General features: G+C 35.6%; 1 protein-coding gene across 1 annotated transcript in view; it reads left to right on the top strand.

Moving 5' to 3' along the window:
• CEP192 (centrosomal protein 192) overlaps positions 1-21,162 on the top strand; it is a 62,928-nt gene that overhangs the window by 6,987 nt on the left and 34,779 nt on the right. The window contains exons 5-18 of the mRNA XM_083358724.1: positions 2,260-2,309; positions 3,557-3,686; positions 3,906-4,039; positions 6,997-7,143; positions 7,308-7,446; positions 8,337-8,395; positions 13,273-13,489; positions 14,095-14,226; positions 15,096-15,160; positions 15,257-15,454; positions 15,869-15,992; positions 18,340-18,428; positions 18,743-19,388; positions 20,683-20,865. Coding sequence (XP_083214850.1) covers positions 2,260-2,309; positions 3,557-3,686; positions 3,906-4,039; positions 6,997-7,143; positions 7,308-7,446; positions 8,337-8,395; positions 13,273-13,489; positions 14,095-14,226; positions 15,096-15,160; positions 15,257-15,454; positions 15,869-15,992; positions 18,340-18,428; positions 18,743-19,388; positions 20,683-20,865 — 2,313 coding nt within the window. The remainder of the gene's footprint in view (positions 1-2,259; positions 2,310-3,556; positions 3,687-3,905; positions 4,040-6,996; positions 7,144-7,307; positions 7,447-8,336; positions 8,396-13,272; positions 13,490-14,094; positions 14,227-15,095; positions 15,161-15,256; positions 15,455-15,868; positions 15,993-18,339; positions 18,429-18,742; positions 19,389-20,682; positions 20,866-21,162) is intronic.

Here is a 21,162-nt window from a genome sequence, read left to right as displayed (position 1 = left end):
GTGAGATGGGTAGCTGTATAAATAGGGAGAAATGATACTGTAATAATTTGAAGTATTGAGGAAATAAACTATAAATCCTTCAAAATCCTTGCTTGTAGTAATGAATAGCATACAGAGGAGAAAACAAGGTAAATGTTCAAGCTAAAGCCTTTTTCCATAGTCTGAGATTAAGAAACTATTTCTAGCTTTCTAGTTATTAGAACATAGACTAATAGAGTTGGAAGTGACCTTGGAAGTTTTCTAGTCCAACCCCCTCTTCAAGCAGGAGAACCTATACCATTTCAGACAAATGGTTGTCCAGTCTCTTCTTGAAGCCTCCAGTAATAGAACATCCACAACCTCTGAAGGCAAGCAAGATTGATTGCTCTATTTTTCTTGTTAGTTCTAGACTGCTTGTCTCCTTGATTAGTTTCCATCCATTGTTTCTTGTCTTGCCTCTTGGCACTTTGGAAAATAGTTTGACCTCCCTTGTCTTTCCCCTCAATTATTGGAAAACTGCTATTATTATTATTATTATTTTAATCCCATTTATATCCTGCCCTTCTCCGAAGACTCAGGGCGGCTTACAATCTAAGAAGCACAAATCAATGTGCTTAGCAATATTATATCACCCCAGTCCCTCTTTTCATTGGACTAGACCAGGGGTAGGCAACCTCGGCTCTTTTATGACTCATGGACTTCAACTCCCAGAATTCCTGAGTTAGTTGACTCAGGAATTCTGGGAGTTGAAGTCCATGAGTCATAAAAGGGCCGAGGTTGCCTACCCCTGGACTAGACAGACCCAATTTATTTATTTATTTATTTATTTATTTATTAGTTTTTATAAACCGCCCTTCTCCCGAGGGACTCGGGGCGGTGTACAGAGGAAGGAAGGTATACAGATCGAACAATAAAAATAATAAGAAACACTAATGAACACAAACTGGGACCCCAATTAACGCTATCATGCCAGGCCGGCCTGCTGGAACAGGAAAGTTTTTAAGTCGCGACGGAAGGTACGGAGGTCAGGGGCCATCCGGATTTCGGTTGGTAAGCTGTTCCAGAGGGCTGGCGCACCCACTGAGAATTCCTATAACCATTCTTTATATGTTTTAGCCTCCAGCCCCTAATCATTCTTTTTGCTTTTGTCTGCATTCTTTTCAGAGTCTCAACATCTTTTTATATATTGTAAAGCAGTACTACTAATCCAATAATATATTCTGAAATTTCAGAAGTGACTAGCAGAGAGAAATAATTCACTTGGTATTTAAAAGGGTTTTTTTCATTGTTGGTTACCTGTTCCCATACTTTGCAGTATTTCCAGAAACTTTATTTTCTGTGGTTTTTTTTTCTTTTTAACATTGACTTGTAGAAATATACTTATACAGGTAGTCCACGACTAACAACAGTTCATTTAGTGACCATTCAAAGTTATAACGGCACTGAAAAAGTGACTTATGCCTATTTTTCTATTTGTAGCATCCCCATGGTCACATGATTTACATTCGGATGCTTGACAACTGGTTCATGTTTAAGACAGTTGCAGTATCCATTCCTTGCAACCTGACAAGGAAAGTCAATGTGGAAGCCAGATTCACTTAACAACCGTGTTACTAATTTAACAGCTGCAGTGATTCACTTGACAACTGTGGGAAGAAAAGTCGTAAAATGGGCAAAACTCACTTAACAAATTTCTCACTTAGCAACACATATTCTGGGCTCAGTTTGGTTGTAAGTTGAGATCTATCTGTAGTTTATTATCTTACTCTACATATTAATAGTATATCTGTTCACTGACAGAATCTTCATATAATGAAAAGTGCAGTCAGCTCAAAAGAGAGTAATATAACATCTTTGAATAAAAAATGCTAATAAGGGAAGGAGTTTAAAAGGAGGACGAACTTTTAAGAAATAAAACATTTTTTATCAAATGTTTTCAGGAACAATTCAACTGTAAACTACCCCAATTAGATTTTAATTTTTGTGCATATTTATTTAATCAGTTTTATTTTAACTGCCTGGATCATCTTGTAGGAGAGAAAGGTGAGATAGAATTATAAATTAATTAATGAACATAAAATCCATTAAAACATTTTTTTAAATAATTGATTCATGTATGTTATAAGTTCTAATTAGATAATAACACTCATGTCTGATGTTATTAGGAAAACTTGGTTATGTTATGTGCTTGCAATGCAATAGAAACTTGTTTACTAAAAATTGTCATTTATCACTTTTATGGATCTGTTTGTTAAATTCAAATGGTTCTTTCACTTTCAGATTTGACAACTAAAGAATATATTTCATTGGAAAAAGAAAATGAAAATCAGGTATTTTTTTCCTACAATCTGTAAAAGTACATATGTATACCTGTGCGTACTATAATTTCATTTTCCATTTCTGAACAATTACAGTATTTAAACAAATATCTGTAAACAGCCAAAGGAATTTTTGCACTGTTCAGATTATTTGATGCTCCAGCTCGTACTTAATGAGATATCAAGAATGCTATGTATTTTTTACATAAGAGTTATATGGTAAGCACACTAAACCAAATTTTCACATGTGAATGGAGTACTTCATTTTTTAATCTGTAAGAACCCTTATGTTAGATCTTTCATTAATACTTTAGGGGAAAGGCTATTAAAACAGGTCAACATTTCTTCATTTAGACAGACAAAAGAAGATCATCAGTTTTGGATCATCACAGAGTAAATATATAACAGAACACAAGCAAAATAATGGCTTGGTTCAATTCTGTGTTAATTCATGATTCTTTAAGTCATAATCCGCAAATCTTTTTGTAGTTACTTCTGTGTCAGTGCTGCTTTATATTTAGGTACTCTGCATTTAAATGACCATTTATTTATTTATGAAATTTATTTGCCGCATGTTTAATTATCTGTTGTATTTTGATAGCTCCCTTTCGATTCTTTATCTTTATTAGCAACGCCTGAATAGGTGTTGCTAATACTCTACAATACTTTACTGTTTACCCCTGGCTCATTCATAAAACAGTTAAACAGAACTAGTTCAAACATTTGGAAGATCCTATTGTGTTGCTCATCAGTACTCTGTTTCTTTAATCAGTTGCTAATCTATAAGAGGATTGTTCTTTTATAATTTAGGATCTTTTGGTGGGAAGCTTTGTTGATTTTTTTTGGAAGTTCAGGCATATAAAACAACTGTATAGTGCTGTGAAGCCCTATGGAGGGGTATATAAGCGTAAGTGCTACTGCTACTGCTATATAAAACGTGTGTATAGACCATGTACTTGTTAACACTTTAAAAATTCCAAATATTTGATAAATCAGGATTTCCATCTTAATTACTGAAACTAAACTTCATTCTTTTTCTTTTAATTTTTCACTAGTTTATGTGGTATACAGTTAAGAGATTTTGATTTTCCTGGATCTACTTTTAACCTTCCATGTGGAACTTAAATGGAATAACTTTTATTATAAGTGCTTTGTATCCATCTTGTGAGTTTTTTCCTTGGGATCTTCTGCTGATAGATTAATTTCTAAGAGTTCTGCAGATTATCAACCAAATAATTTATTAAAATTCATGTTTGCAGTTTGCTTCACTACTTCCTGATGAGAATGAGATAGCAAGTGAAATAGGCACCGATGCTGTGGCTGGCTTTTCCAGATTTATAGAAAATGAGAAATTGCTGAGCTTTGAGAGCCTGGAAGAATGTTCTGCAGGTATGAGATAAAAAATTGAACTCTGGGGAATTTCTTCTACTAATGGTGGTGTATCATGTCAGCAAACAGATTACTGCATATATTCTGGTGTTTTCATGCAGCTAAATTCTAATTTTAAAATCTATTAAAACATTCTACTAAAACAAACAATCTTCTGGAGATCAATGGTGACAATGTGAAACATTATTTTTAATAGCAAACCTTTCTTTTCCATATTAGATTATGATATTGGAGGTGAAGAGTTCTGTGATGACCAGTTGAAAGCATATTTTGAACACCTTGTACTGCCAGAAATTGAAGATGCAGAGGAACACGGTTACTATATTAAAAGCATGGAATTACCTCCAGAACAGGTATCCTTAAATGAAAAATCTGTCACTCTAATACTGAACATTTCATATTGACAGTTTCATCTTCTGAAATGATGCAGTAAAGTAGGTTTCCTGCTGGTAGCCTAAATAAGAAACTAAAATGAAGGTTTGCAAAAGGATATAAATCAGTTGCTAGAGGTATGGAAACATGTAAGCTAAGCATTCTGTTTATAAACATATTCTCATCTAGGCATGTGTACAGCCTAGAATTCTATACAGGTAGTCATTGACTTACAACAGTTCATTTAATGACTGTTCAGAATTAACAACAACACTGAAAAAACTCATCTACGATGATTTTTCAGACCTATGACCTTTGTAGCATCCCCATGCTCGTGTGATCCAAGTTCATTTGCTTGGCAACCGACTCATATTTATGACAGATGTAGTGTTCTGGGATCATGTGATCCCCAATGTGCCCTTTGCACAAGTAAAGACAGCGGGGAAGCCAGATTCACTTAACAACCGTGTTACTAACTTATTAACTGCAGTGATTTACTTAACTGTGGGAAGAAAGGTCGTAAAATGGGACAAAACTCACTTTACAAAAGAAATTTTGGGTTCAATTATGGTTGAAAGTTGAGGACTACCTGTCTCATTTTTCCTGCAGAGGATGCCGGATAACCCAGTCCATGACATTACATGGGGCCCCTTCACCTTGCACACAGGGAAACCAGAACTTCCCTTGTTGAACAGGATAAACACAGTTTTCGAGAAAACCATGCTGTAGGGATCTTGGGATCTTGCCTGTATGGTTTTATATATTGAAATATATAATATGTTGAATTGCATTGTGAAACCTACAGAAAACCTACAGACATGCAATGGCTACAAAATTGATTTTATTTTGATGAATCAGCTGTACCCATTAGAAAGCAAGCAGATACATTTTGTATAAGTTGCAGTTTCCAGATAGTCTTTAAAGGCAGCACAGGTAGAATGCATTGCAGCAATACAATCTTGAAACAATGAAGGCCTGAGAGGTTATTGCCAGAATTTCTGCTTAAAAAAGGTTAATGGTACAGATTCTGAAGGTGGACCAAGATGCACTGCCTGCAGATTCTACCTGCTGATTTAGAGCCACAAATCAGAAGAATTCCCAAATTATGGATATATTTATTTGAGCAAGGAAACCTCTTGTCAAGTTCTTGGCTGTTCCATTGGAAGCAAGATTTTCCCACACATATTTTTTACCAAGGGCTAGTAAAAGAGGATAGGATGTGATTACAGAAATATCAACAAATGTGTTGTGTTTCCTCTTTGGAATTCAGTTTATCTTCCAGTTTCCTAGGGGGAAGACTTGTTTATGGCTTCTGATGATCTAATGAGGAGCTATCTCTTGAATAAAAATGGAGGATTTTTCAGCTATTACAGGGTGAATTCTACTCCAGCTCACGGATGCTGGGCAAATAGCCACTTTTTGCTAGTATTCAACTTCAGTTTGCTTTGTCCCATCCAGTTCTTTACAGCATCTAGACACAGAGTAAGGATCTCGAAAGCATCTCCTGTTTGGCTCTGAGTGGATCGGTATAATAGTGATGGTAACTCATCTTGAAGCAACAGATTACCTTCCCCAGCACCTTCATGTAGGTGATAAATAATGTAATGTGGACGAGAAAACCAAGCTCTTCACATCACATATGAAATAGGTGTTCATCCTGTATCATTGTTAATAGTCCCACAGGTCTAGGAAAGAAAATATCCACTGTTCTGTAACCATTTCCTCCTTTCAAGAGCTCTGGAAAGATACTATAGTCAGTAGCATCAAAAGTACCTGGGAGAGAGAACAGGATCTGGGTCCCTACAAAAGTCATTCACAACAACAAACAAAATTTGTTTCTATTCCATATCTCAGTCTGAATTCAGATCGAAAAGGACCCAGACAGCTACCTTTATCCAGGAACTTGTGCAATTTAAGCCCCACAGCTTTTTCCAAAAAGAGAAGATAGGAGTTTGAGTGGAAGTTGTCTAATATGTCTTAAGAGCTGCCTTGGATGAGATGGGTGGCTATATAAATGATTAATAAATATCAATAAATTTTATTGCTCTTGCTGCAGTATAGGATTTGGGAGGTATACATGCTTGTACATTTATGTTTACACATACTTAAAGGTAAAGGTTCCCCCGCACATGTGTGCTAGTCGTTTCCAACTCTAGGAGCCGGTGCTCATCTCCGTTTCAAAGCCGAAGAGCCAGCGCTTGTCTGAGGACGTCTCCGTGGTCATGTGGCCAGCATGACTAGACGCCAAAGGCGCACGGAACGCTGTTACCTTCCCACCGTAGTGGTCCCTGTTTTTCTACTTGCATTTTTACGTGCTTTCGAACTGCTAGGTTGGCAGAAGCTGGGATGATTAACAGGCGCTCACTCTGTTACGCGGCACTTGGGATTCGACCCGCCAAACTGCCGACCTTCTGATCGACAAGCTCAGTGTCCTAACCCACTGAACCACCGCATCCCTTTTACACATACTTACATGCATGCAAATATTCAAGTACATTATGGGCACACATGTATTGGAATGGAGAGGATTAGTTTATGCTGAAGAATTACAAAGTGAAGTAATGGACATTACATAGTTTATTGCCTGTGTTTATATCTTTTTTTCTTTTTATTCTTTCAAGCTTTACTCTAGAAAAAGTTTTTTTCTTTTTATTTTCAAGATGATTTTAAATCCTTTGGGTCAAATAGAGCAATTTAGGTATCATAATGTACATGGCTGGCTTCAGAGAGTACAGTTTGATATTTTAATTACAAAAAGTAACAATGTTTGGTTGTTTTAATTTAAATATTTTCTACACAGGCTTCAATTTATCTATTAGTGCAAAGTGGAACTAAAATGAAAATATAGCAAGTGTGATTAACATTAAGTAGGTAATATCAGAGATTAAATTAGACATTTTGGTTAAAAATTTGAAAATTAATCCTTTAACTTCTTTAGGAAAAATTTCAGATTCCAACTGTTTATCAAGCAACAGTAAGAAATCATTATCCTACTGCAAATAATGAAGAATCATATCATGCTAAGGAAACACATTACAGCATACAAGAAGGACAATTCAAGTTGCCCACAATTACAAGGCAAGAGGTACAGGATAATTAAACTTAGTTACATTTCTAGTGGAAATCAGTCTTAATATTGCTGGAACTTGTTAGTTATGAACTTCAAAAATTTGTAAATATATTTATTAACATTGTATACATTAACATTTATATACATTGTAAGTTGTCTTTATTTCCTTCCTATGAAAGAAAAATGAAAACTATAAATCTAATCCTAAATCAGAGTACCGTGAGAGTTCTGGTAAACTTTCTGTGGGAACAACAGCAAATCTTTCCAAAATCAAAAGCATAAAAACAGATTCTCAGCATATTTGTTCAGAGAGAGAAGGTAAGCTAACTTATTTTTATTAATGCTTCTTTTGAATGTTTGTTAATCTAATTACCTAAATAAACCTAAATAAAAGACAGTGTAGTGTCATTGCAAGCTTTAAACACCATTACATATAGAAATAAATTGAGTAAGAAAAAACAATATATGTATGAAATTTAAAAAGAAAACCTAAAATGTTTTCAGACCACAATATTATTGGGATATTTTGTCTTCTAAATACTGGCTTCTTTTAACTAAGCAAGGAATTTGAGATGAGTATTTAAGCATTAAATGCTTAAATGTTTTCAGGTAACAGAAAAGCGATACTCTGGCAATATAGTTCTATTCCCAAAAATAGCTTAAATTTATTTTAACATATTGGCACATTGTAGCTTATACTTCTAAAAACACAGGAGTGGTGAAACCAAAGCTACAGCAGGGCACATTATAGCCTTGTAGTTTAGAGCAATTCTACCCATAACAGAGACTACAGGGTTGTAAGAAGGGACTTTAGAAGCTGATATCTATACATCAGAAACTTAGACAGATTTTGCCTCATAGATTGGAAAACATACATGAAAAAATAATGTTTATCATAAAGAAATAAATAACCATACATCACTGATATGTACATATTTGATATTTAGGCACAGATCTTTTCTGTGATTAATATATTAAAATTGGAAAGAAGCAAATGAGCACATGATATCCTAAGGTCTAATTTAGCATTGTTTTAGTTATATGTCACACTCTCTCAGCCCAACCCATTTCACAGGATGATTGTAGGGAAAAAGGGATGCTGGAGTATTAGGTATATTCATAAGACAGAAATGGAAATGGCAGGAGTGTGTGTGTGTGTGTGTGTGTGTGTGTGTGTGTATCTGAAAATTGTATTTATATAATTGCAGACTATCATGGCTATGACAGCGAAGATGCAATATTCAAGATTACTACAGATGGCAGAAATGTAAGTTTGGGATTTAAATCCTAAAATATCTGTTGTAATAGACTAATTTTTAAATCTTGTGTAAAAAGATTTTGAGTGCCAATTAGATGTAGTTTTTTGCTTTTGAAAAAAATACCTATCTTGATTGTCTGTTAGGGTGTTTGTTGTTTTGGTTTGCAAAAAACTCATCTATTTTAAGTGCAAGTTCAATACAAATTCTTGCTCTTATGATTTTAAAATTAATAGTTTGTGTCTCATTTTGTTATATAAGACTATACATTTTGCAATGTAAATCTTGTCCCCAAACATATCTACTTAATTGTCATATATATTGCAGTTACGGCATTTGCACATAAGAAGGAAAAGGGGGAAATAGTTACATTTTGACTGCTTTTCTAACTTAAAAATGCTCCTAAAAAGACATTAACATAAAAGTTTTAATTATAATAAAAATATTTTAAAAACCAAAATAAAATGAGATTCAGAACTAGGATAATTAAATTTTTATTTAGTTTTCTGTGATAGTAGTCTAGTTATTTAACAAGCCACAAAGGAATCTTAGTAAACCTACTCTGGAGATCATTTAACTGGATAAGTACTATCATTCTAAAGGTTGTCTCAAGCCTTGGAAGATATAAATCTCATTAGAATTGCTGAGAAAAGCCAACCCTCTTGAAAGAGAAACATTTGGAACAGGAATTCCATAAGACAATCTACAGTGAAAAGACTTTGGAAATAGTAATTAATACATCCAATTAGTAAGCAGTTAATACCTCAAAGGCAATAAGCGTGCAATATTTTTATGATGTGTGTTGCACTGGGCAACATCACTGAAACTTTTGCAACATCTCAAAAAAAAAATTCTGCATGAAATAACTTATAACCGGTCACTTAGAGACTGTGCAAAGTTATAGCAGATCCCCAAAAAGCAACTATAGTTGTAGCAAATATAGCGCCCCTGCAGTCAACCTTTCCTGCAGGCCATGGGCCTGTTTCCCACTTCAATAGGCTCCATAACACGCATTGCACACTTATCTTTCGTCTCAATCCTGCCAAGACTGAGTGGCTGTGCATACCGGCATCTCGGGTCAACCAGACTATTCCATCTCTAACGATGGGGGGTGAAGTGTTACCCCCCGTTGATAGGGCTCGCAACTTGGGCGTCCTCCTGGATTCACGGCTCAATTTTGAAGATCACATAGGAGCTGTGACCAGGGGGGCTTTTGCCCAGGTTCACCTGGTGCGCCAGTTGCGACCCTACCTGGACTGAGATGCCCTACGCACAGTCACTCATGCGCTCGTGACCTCCCGTTTAGACTACTGCAACGCTCTCTACATGGGGCTGCCCTTGAGGACCACCCGGAGGCTTCAGCTGGTGCAGAATGCGGTTGCGCGAGTTGTGATGGGGGTTTCCCGATACTCCCATGTAACACCTCCGTGAGCTGCATTGGCTTCCGGTTGCCCTTCGGGTGAGATTCAAGGTGCTGGTGATGACCTATAAAGCCCTAAATGGCGAGGGTCCGGGATATCTGAGGGAACACCTGCTGCCAGCATCAAGCTCCCTTTGTCCAGTGCGCTCCCACAGGGAGGGTCTTCTCAGGGTGCCGCTGATTAAAGATTGCCGGCGGGTAACACCCAGGGGTAGGGCCTTCTCAGTGGGCGCGCTTGCCCTTTGGAGCCAGCTGCCCGCGTAGCTTAGGACTGCCCCCGACCTCCGTTCATTCCGCTGGGACCTGAAGACCTGGCTCTTCGAGCTCTCTGGCCCAGGCTGAGAATTTTAACTTTAACTGGGGTTTTTATTTTTCTCTCAGGGATTGATTTAATCTTTTTAAATTGTTTTTAACTTTTGTATTGATTTTTCTTTTAAATATCCTGTAAACCGCCCTGAGTCCTTCGGGAAAGGGCGGTATATAAATCCAAATAATAATAATAATAATAATAATAATAATAATAATAATAATAATAATAATAATAATAATAATAATAATAATATAATTAATTATTATTATTATTAATAATAATAATAATAATTAATAATAATAATAAATAATAATAATAATAATAATAATAATAATAATAATAATAATAATAATAATCATCTTTCGAAGATCTGCAAAGCTTGGGTTAGGGAAGGAGGGCGGCCACTCCATTTTCAGGCCATGTGGTGCGATCCTGCAAGCAGCCACCATCTTTGGGACAGCTGCATTGAATTGTAACTGCTCCCAAATGGCAGGCAATTCCCAGGAACAGAGAGGCCTGTTCTGCTTCCATAACTCAAGCTTTGGAAAGCTCCACAGCAGTCCAGAGCTCTTTAGAGCTCAGATTAGCAAAGGAGGACAGGTCACTCTGTTACTGGACCATGCGGTGTGACCCTGAACTCGGCCATTTTGGGGGCGGCTGCATTGAATTGTGGCTTCTCCAAAAATGGTAACTGTTTCCAGGATTGTACCATGTCACTCAGGAACAGAATGGTCTCCTCTCCTTCCCCAACTCACCTCTGAAGATCTTTGAAAAGTAAGTGCACAATGGGTGATGCAGAGTGAGGATAAGGGCTTGCAGTAGGCTTCCCAGGACTTTCCATGAGATACCTATACTCAGCCTAATGACCCATGGGTTTGTTTAAGATCTGTATCTGGAAGAGCAGGGACAGGTGCTTCACTTAATGGCTGTCACAAACTTTGAACAAAATGGGTAGGTTTCATTTTAGTGATTGGTCGTGGACTACCTTTATATTGTAAAACTGAGTAAGAATCAACGGGGTATCATGCAGCATGCTGTAGTTTAATCAGAACATCTTCACATCTATTTTTTCAGTCAAGAGCAATAAAAAGCTACTGTTCTGTATCTCACTTCACTATTTTAAGGGTAGTGTGATGACTCCATATTATGTATCTTGTTTGTATCACTAGCATGTAAAATTTGTTCATAGGTTTATTGTTTTTATTAATAGCACTATATCTTTTTCCTGGTAGCTTGAGACATTCAGCTTTGGTTGTTCTCTTGCTCCTTTATTTACAGTTGCAAGAAAAAGTATGTGAACCCTTTGGGATTACACGGAGTTTTGCATGAATTGGCCATAAAATGCGCTCTAAACGTCATGTAAGTCACAACAATAGAAAAACACAGTCTGCTTAAAATAATATTACACAAACATTAGTTGTTGTCATGTTTTAATTGAACATAAGATGGAAACATTCATAGTGCAGGGTGGAAAAAGTATGTGAACCTTTGGGCTTAATAACTGGTTGACCCTCCTTTGGCAGCAATAACCTCAACCAAACGTTTCCTGTAGTTGCAGATCAGACCTGCACAACGATCTGGAGTAATTTTGGACCACTCCTCTTCACAAAACTCTTTCAGTGTAGCAATATTCTTGGGATGTCTGGTGTGAATCGCTCTCTTAAGGTCATGCCACAGCATTTCAATCGGATTGAGGTCAGGACTCTGACTGGGCCACTCCAGAAGGCGTATTCTGTTCTGTTGAAGCCATTGTTTTGTTGAATTACTTGTATGTTTTGGGTCATTGTCCTGTTGCATCACCCATCCTCTACGGAGCTTCAGTTGGCGGACAGATGGTTGTACGTTTTCCTGCAAAATGTCCTGATAAATTCATTTTCCCATCAATGACAACAATCCGTCCAGGCCCTGAGGCAGCAAAGCAGCCCCAAACCATGATGCTCCCTCCACCATGTTTTACAGTGGGGATGAGGTTTTGATGTTGGTGTGCTGTGCCTTTTTTTCTCCACACATAGTGTTGTGTGTTTTTCCCAAACAACTCAATTTTGGTTTCATCTGTCCACAGTATATTTTGCCAGTAGTGCTGTGGAACATCCAGGTGCTCTTTTGCAAATTTCAAACGTGCTGCAATATTTTTTTTGGACAGCAATGGCTTCCTCCGTGGTGTCCTCCCATGTACTCCATTCTTGTTGAATGTTTTCCTTATTTTAGATGTGTCAACAAAAATGTTAGCATGTGCCAGAGATTTCTGTAGGTCTTTAGCTGACACTCTAGGATTCTTCTTTACCTCATTAAGCATTATACGCTGTGCTCTTGCAGTCATTTTTACAGGACAACCACGCCTAGGGAGAGTAGCAACAGTGCTAAACTTTCTCCATTTGTAGACAGTGTGTCTTACCGTGGACACATGAACATCAAGGCTTTTGGAGATACTTTTGTAACCCTTTCCAGCTTCATGCAAGTCAACAATTCTTGATCGTAGGTCTTCTGAGAGCTCTTTTCTGCGAGGCATGGTTCACATCAGACAGTGGTTCTTGAGACCAGTAAACCCAAAACAGGTGTGTGTTTTTAAAGGGCAGGACAGCTGTCAGCAACACATCCAATATCATCACATTGATTGGAGTGAAGTTTGGCTCACTCCTGGCTCCAATTAGCTCTTGGAGAAGTCATTAGGCTAGGGGTTCACATACTTTTTCCACCCTCCACTGTGAATGTTTACATGTTATGTTCAATTAAAACATGACAACAGCTAATGTTTGTGTAGTATTATTTTAAGCAGACCGTGTTTTTCTATTGTTGTGACTTACATGACATTTAGAGTGCATTTTATGGCCAATTCATGCAAAACTCCACATAATCCCAAAGGGTTCACATACTTTTTCTTGCAACTGTAGTGTGGATGGAAACTACAAATAAAAGTATTCAACAAAGCAGAATTGTTTCTAGTGATCATGAATCTAAGCCAAAGAATCTGAACATTGATAAAGCACTGAAACATTAATAAAAGTCTTCTATATAAGGGTGTGGATATTTCTGTTTTGTTTTGGTGTTTAGAAAATAACCTGGGAATATATATCAGTTAACCGATAATGAAAAGAATAACCATTTTAGAAACATAAAGCCACTTTTCCTTTTTATGTATTTTTGCTTTTTCATAAAAGAATGCCACAAATGAAATCAACTCTGAGCTAAAACTTGATTCACTCTACTTTAACTGTGTTGAGGATAATTCTGCTTCTGAGATCTGGAATACAGAACAACAAATCAAATTTCCCAACCAGTGTCAAATGGCTAATGAAAATCACATTTCTTTGGCTGATGTTTATCTGTCCCCCACTATTTGCAAAGAATCTGAACATGATCAACATACAACAAAAGGTTAGTAAAATGCTAGGTCATTCAAAAATTCTGGCACCCATTCACCCTGCCATGCCAACTAGAGTAGCTTAGACTTTCTTAGTTTTGATTTGGCTGCTAATGTAAGAAACTGCTTGTAGGTAGCTGCTGCTGCTTTGCGCTACATGAACATGTAATTTAAATAAGTAATTTTAGTTGATATATTTCATTTAGCGTAGATAGGTTTGTTAAGCTAATGAACAAAAATACACTGAACAATAAATATAATCTTTGGTATTATAGTTTAGACAAAGTAATAGAATTTAGTTATAGCAATAGCAATAACACTTAGTCGTTTATATATAATCCCATAGTGCTTTACAGAACACTCTGAGTGGTTTAGAACAACAGCATAATGCCCCCCTCATTTTAATGACCTTGGAAAGATGGAAGGCTGACTCAACCTTGAACCCGTCATGATCAAACTCTTGGCTGTGGGCAGAGTTAGCCCACAATACTGCATTCTAACCACTGCACCATCAGGACTCTTAATGCAAACGTTGCTTATATTAATTTAATATTCATATACATATGATAAAAATTCTTTAACGTGAAATTTTAAAGACAACATAAAATTCATTTTTCAGAAGACCAGTCACATAATGTAGTATACCAAAATGAAGAGGGTAAATGGGTGACTGATCTTGCATATTATACATCATTTGATAAAGAACAAAAATCCAATGTTTCAGACATAAGTGAAGATTTTATAAGTGGAGGTAAGCCTGATTATACTTTTATTTCTTTTACAACTGTAAATTTATAACTAAAATAGTAGATTTATAATTGTAAAATAGCATCCATTTGCTAGCTCACACGAAAATTCATTTCTCAATATCAAGAATTACTGTGTTATTAGAAATAGTAATGGAAAGTATATAAATTATGCATGTAAAACTTGGTAATTTTTCTTTGAACTAATTTTTAAAAAGTGTTATTACTGGAAACAACGTACTGAGTTGCTATATATAGTATCTTTGGCAGATAATATAATTCAGATGTCAGTTAAGAGATAGGCAAAAATATGCTTTCTGTATAATTAAACTTAAAACAAATAATTAAAATCACAAAATTTCAAAGCTAAGCCTTAATAATATGACTTGGTATATTTGCTTCTAAAAATAAAGAATGAATTTTAAAATAACTTCTTCAACAGAGAAACCTGGTTCATATGCAGAGACTACTTTGCTTTAGAGTTCCAAAATGCACACAGTATTTGTTATGAGGGCAGTGATGCATACAGATAGGATATTCCAAATGGCTTAAATATTTGGGTGTTATTCAATAGATATATTCTAGTATAAATGAATATATCTAGTATAGATATATTGTCCATAGGGTCGCGATGGGTCGGACACGACTTCGCAACTAACAACAACAAAGTATAGATATTGTAATATAGAATATCTAGTATATTCTAGTAAAAATGAAAGAAAATAACACCTGTTCTTTTCACAAAGGTTATATAGGAAGTTATAAGAAATTGGAGTGTAGAGTGAGCTCTTGGGCTTCTGTTATAATTTACCTTTAATTTTATGTTAAATATTGTCTTTTTTCTCTCTTTTTCCTCCCCAACCCTTCCCAAAAGCTGAAGCAATTGCTATGATTGCCCAAGATCAGGAAGCATTTGAAAAGGAACACAGGTTTATACAAGTAGGTAACATCAACATTAAATAGATACATTCTAGAATATTTGTATTAAAAACCTAAAGAGAATTCTTGATATTTTTGTGTTTTCTATAATTTTAGGAAGAGAAAATGGACCTGCAAAATATATCTGGATTAGAAGATACATCTTGGAAATTGGTTAATAACCACAATATATTAAGAGAGTCTCAGAATGACTTTAACAGAGATGCAAGTTATTTACGACTTTCTCTGGGAGAATTCTTTGGTCAGAGATCTGAAGCTCTTGGTTGCCTTGGTGGAAGTGGTGACGTGAAACGGGTATGTATATAGCTGCTTTTGTATGCAGGAGACACATCGTGTTTTTGCATTGTTTTCAGTTAGAATTAGTATAGGTTTTTTTGGCAGATTATTAAAAACAATGAAGATTCATTTGAAGGGTCATGGGTAAGACAGAATACTTAATTTATATACACAATTTGATTTCTGAAAACTTAATTTAAAACCCCCTGATAGTTCTGTATCTGCAAACTACTGCAGAGAAGATTGGACGCTGATCTATAGAAACTAGTGTTGTTTACACAGGATACAACATTCATTTGGGATACTTCCTTCAGTTGACTATTAGCAGGCAAACCTTCAAGAGACATTTGATATTGTTAGATTTAGTCCATACATTTCCCAGTTATTGTTTAGCATCAATAAAAATATTGTTTGCATTGTATCTTTTTATAGCCATCTTTTGGTTATCATATCACTTCTCCAAAGAAGAGGCAGCCCGTACCTTTGTTGAGGCAATCTGATATATGTACAACAAACTCTAGCAAACAGAATTTGAATATTTCTAGTAATTGTCAAGGTAATTTATACTTTAAATGTAAATAATATTTATTGTATTTTTGGATGTACTGATTGTATTTCACTTCTGAATAGCTGTTTATTTTCCAGTATTGGATATCTCCTTTCACCAACCCTGGAAGAAGAGCTTAGATTTCTTCTAATGTTAACTTATTGTGTGGGGCAGGGAATGGCATCTTTCTTCAGTTCTGGCCTTGTCTTTAGGGAACAGGAACATTCAATAGTTGGGGCAGTCGTCCCCAAAGCCATACCAATTAAGAGTAGCTACTCCATTCTTAATTTTGCTTTATTTTTATTATTTTATTTTAATGTTTAATAGGTTCTCATGGCCAGGAAGCACATGGATAATAACAATGTCCATGGACACATTCCTCTGATAGCTGAAGTCAACCATTGATATTAGGTCTCAGTGGCCTAGGGGTTACTTCTCCTTAGTGCTTGGCTTCATTCCCTTCAGGGAAACATCATTAGTGCTGCACCTGCTGATTTACTAGGCACGAGCTGTTGGATGTTCCTGGTGTGCAGTCAGCTCGTCAGTGCTCCTTTGGGAAGCTGGATAGCTCAGACACTGGAATTAACGGAGGCTAGCAGTGCCAGCCACTCATCTCTCCTTTTTTGATCCTTCAGAAAAGAAACAGTGAAAGGACACTAGGTACTATATTTTTTTCAGAAGCACTGTTCTATCTATTGTTGCATCTAATATTCCTAGATATGGTTATGGAATTTTCAGCCAAGTTACAGAACCTTTTGAAGAAACCTCTCTCAGCTATCCACACTAAGAAGCTGTGAGGATTGGTTCACATAGTGATCAAAAAGTGTGCAATTGTTCTCAGTTGCTTCTTCCCAGAAGAAGAAAACGAGTCTTGGCTATTTTGAGTTTATAGTAGACTTTCATTTAAAAGATAGTATATTTATTAGATTACCTAGAATTGCTGCTAAACCTTTTCCAAAAAAAAATATCATACCGATCTGACCTCAGGGAGACTAGTTTCTTGGATTGTACATTTTTAGTCCTGATTAGAGAAGTCAGACATTTATCAGCAAGTCTTTGCTCTCTCTGTAAGAGAAGAAACATTACTTGCAGTGTATAGACCCAGACTATGGCCATTTTGTACACAGTATTATGTTCCTTCCCTAATCAGATGGTAGAGCTTCCAGTATGAATAGAGACTAGTGATGGACATTCCTGAGACTTAATTATTGAGTCACTTGCTCCTCAGGAAACGTACAGTTCTTTTTAATTTTTTTTGCATGTTCCTCTAGTATTAGAGATGGATTGGCTCCAAAACCATAATCCAAAAATTTTAACTGTGCTGTAAAAATAGTGCCTATCCCACAGGTTTATACCATATTCAGTATGTTTTCATAACAGATTATTCTGTTATTTCTCTTTACTTCACAAAGATGATAGTGACTATTGTTCTCACTTCAAATTTTGAGCAATACATTTGTAACCCTGGTAGGTTGATCTGTTAATCCATTCCTCACTGGTCATACACCAAGAATCTGGCTCTCCTTTGCTATAGAGTGCATAGGATACACACGTAGACTTATTTTTTACAGCACAAGCAAGGCATCCAGCCCCTTCAGGACCCTATGAATTGCAGGCAGTGGTGCAGATTCTTCTCACATATATTCCTTTCTGACGACCTTGGAGTTCTTTTTCATATTTGTCATTCCAAAAATTGGGAAAGAGCTCTTTTCTCACAGAAATTAGCATTGAAAGATATCTAGGTCAATAGTAAATGGAAAGAGATGGCAGTGCCTCTATGATATGCACTAGAAAATGGTACTTCATAGACTTCACAGTAAGTCTACTGAGTATTTAGTACCAAATATGTAGATATTTGCTGTATTACTTATTAGGTGAAGGTTTTTTGTGTTGGGTGAAGCTACATGATTAAAATGTGCAAATGTCTTCAGTAAGAAAATTGATTCCACCAGATTTGAGGTCCATTCCTGTAATGCACCAAGGGATTTCTTTTAACAACTACAACTGAGAGAGCCAGGATTGTGGTCAATAAGCAAAGCGGTCATGTGGTGTCTCACTCAACAACCAAGATTTCGGGCTCAATAGTGGTTATAAGTGGAGGACTATTTATAGTATAGGTTTTCATAGTACATTCTCATAAACTAAATAATAGTTTATGATCTTATGTTTGGAGAGTCCTCTACAATCACTAATTGCAAAGTTTGCTTTCAAATCTGTATGAAAGGCTAGAGACCAGATCTTGTTTCTTAAAATGCTGGGCCTCTTTTGTCACTGTTACTAGTTTAAATGATGTCCTAACCTATATAAATTACCTGGCTTTTTGTCTGTCTTAGCTGTTTCATTCATTTCTTTTTAGGAGATGTAAAAGAAAGCATTAAAAAGGAAGTTGCATTTGCTACTTCTGCTGTTGGTGAAACAAATATGCAATGCAGAGAGAATAGAACTGTAAGTATGCAAATAGATTCCAAAATCAAAGCAAAAATATTGATAAAAAAAGGTTTGGTTTTATAAAAATACTAAAATAAGTCTGCCATTTGTTTCAAAATACAGTCATTCATGTTGAGATTAGAATATAAAACCTTCTCTGAGGGGTGTTTGATGTGGTACAAGTACAATTTATTGTGCATAATGTCCAGTTATAATTGGATCACTTTTTCTAGACAAGTGGGTTGAGTAAGATTGTGATGAGTTTTCAGATCAGTTGAATTAAATGTTTTAATGTAATGTTAAACATTTGAGTCACTTATTTTTCCATTCAGAATCAACTTAGAGTCAGAGAACTTGAAAGAAAGCACCTTCCACTTGAGACCTCTGTCCTGAGTGTGAGCACAATTGCATCTGCGATTGCAAATGCTTCTATTAGCGCCGAACCATCACAGCTAGCTGCTTTGATGATGGCACTTTCAAATAAACACAAAGAAGGAATAAATGTTCCAGAAGGTGACAAGCTCACAGATTTCTCAGTTGTCAATCAGTTATTATCCAGCAATATAGAAAATAGTACATTCGATATAGAAAAGTATCTCAGAAGAGCTGAAGAAGTTGAAAGTAACAATGAACAAGAAAGCCTGATTAAACGTGAAGAAACCACCATAGATGGGCACAAATTTTTGTCCGTGCATGAATCCAACACTTCTCTTTCGAGAGATTCATCTAAAAACAATTTCAGTACCAATCATGGAAAAGAGAAGCAGCATCTGGAAAAAATATATGAGGAAGACCGTGTGAGAGGATTGAACTGTAGCATTTCTTCTGAGCAGAAAACAGAAGTGGAATATGTACAAACATTATCTAATACAGTTGAATATTTTCCATCAAAAGAGCAGACTTCATTACAAAATTCAAAAGAGGAGCCACCTGAAAATGCTGGAGTATCTTCAGAGACTGAATTGCCATCAATGCCAAGTAAGCTTTGATATTTTTTCCTCTAACCTGACTTGAATTCAAAAGGCACTTTTATGAGCAACAAGGAAAATGCATTTTTATAAGTCATGATTTGCCAGTTTGATTGAAATTGGGTAATAAAAAGATAACTAAAGAAATGAAAATATGAATAGGTTTCTTTATTTAAGTAAAACAGCGAGCAGTGTCAGAGGTTTTCCATTATAGTTTCCTTGTTTATTTGGCATGAAATGTAAAATTGTGCATATAGAAAGCAATAAAATATTAAGGTGCAAACCTATTTCTGGTTCATAAGAAGTAATAAAGGAAATAAATGTAGCAGAAAGTTTGTTGTTCTAGATTTATTTTTGGACTTCCTTTGGAAAATAGGCATACATGATAAATATATTTGAGGATCATACAAGCTAAGTCATCATGTAATTTATTTACTTTTTGTTTAGCATAAAATTTCAATCAAGTACTTATGATTTTGAAATCATGGCTTGTGGCTTGGTTTACACATAAAAATAATGATCACAACTAGCTTAATCTATTCAAAGAAACCATGTCATAGTATAATCATGTAAACCCAGCCCTAAATACAGTGCTTTGGATCTTGTGATCAGTTAAATAAATATATTACTGTAATATATCTTTCTTCCCGTACTTCCACCACATAGCCCACCTAAAAGGAATGGGGAAGTCACATTCTGGAAAATGTGAGATAAAAAAGGGAAACTTGACAGAAGTACCTAATTTCTAATTTATTTATTTTTTATAAGTGTCCTTCAGTCCTAAATTATTACAAATTGATGCATTAACTTTGTATTTTTGCATGCCTGCTTTTTAAAAATAAGACATGCTCTAGAAATAATCTGAAAAGTTTCTTTAATTATCAAAATTAGTTGACTTGAAATATTAAATAATTGGATTTTTATTCACTAAAAATGGTGGGTTTTTTACATTCAACGGTATTAAGAGTTTTACTTAAGAATGAGATATAAGAGAGTACTCTATTAATATAGAGTACTATAAAAATGCATTAACATGGAAATAACAGAAAGCTATACCACGCTAATGTACAGCTAAATGCATAATTTATTTCCTAGGGAAAGTTACTGGGAAAATTAGTTATGCCCCAGATTTAATTATTGTGTTCAGTGAAAATTTTTCTAGTATTGTACCCATTCAGATTGCCCAGTTTTCAATCATTCTTAATGTTGATAATTATTTTTATGAAATGGTGCATTTGTATAAGTGAAAAAAATCAACCACAAATAACTGATCAAGTTCTTAACCCTTTTCCCCCTTTATCCAGCCCATTCTGAATCGGAAGAAAGAGCTAACACAAGCACCCTGCCCTTCGATTTAAAGGTTATTCCAAAATTGGTTCCTCCTATTCCTAACAATGAAAAAGCTACAAATAAAGAGAATAGTACATGCTATAATGAAAAACATGTGACTTTTGAAAACATGCATGTTGATAATCAGACTATTGTGGGTAAGTTAAAAATCTTGTACCTGAATTTCTCCAGGTCTGAGGGCAGTTTAATTTCTTTTTTCAGAGGGCAAATAACCTGCTATGATAGTGGTGTGATTCCTCCACTTCATTTCTGGTGGTGTTTTACTTATCTCTGCTGAATACTACTGTTTTTCAATGTCTTCTCTCTTTCCTATCCTGCCTTTATAGTTTAACATTATGTGTAGTATTAGCTATACATCATTTATTTGCTTTTGTTGTTATTTAGTTTGTTGCTTGTTTAGAAAGACCCTAATCAAAAAAAAAATAGCAATGAGA

This window comes from Vipera ursinii (genome assembly GCF_947247035.1).
Source record: "Vipera ursinii genome assembly, chromosome: 3".
Lineage (NCBI taxonomy): Eukaryota > Metazoa > Chordata > Lepidosauria > Squamata > Viperidae > Vipera > Vipera ursinii.
This window is presented reverse-complemented; position numbering and strand designations above follow the sequence as displayed.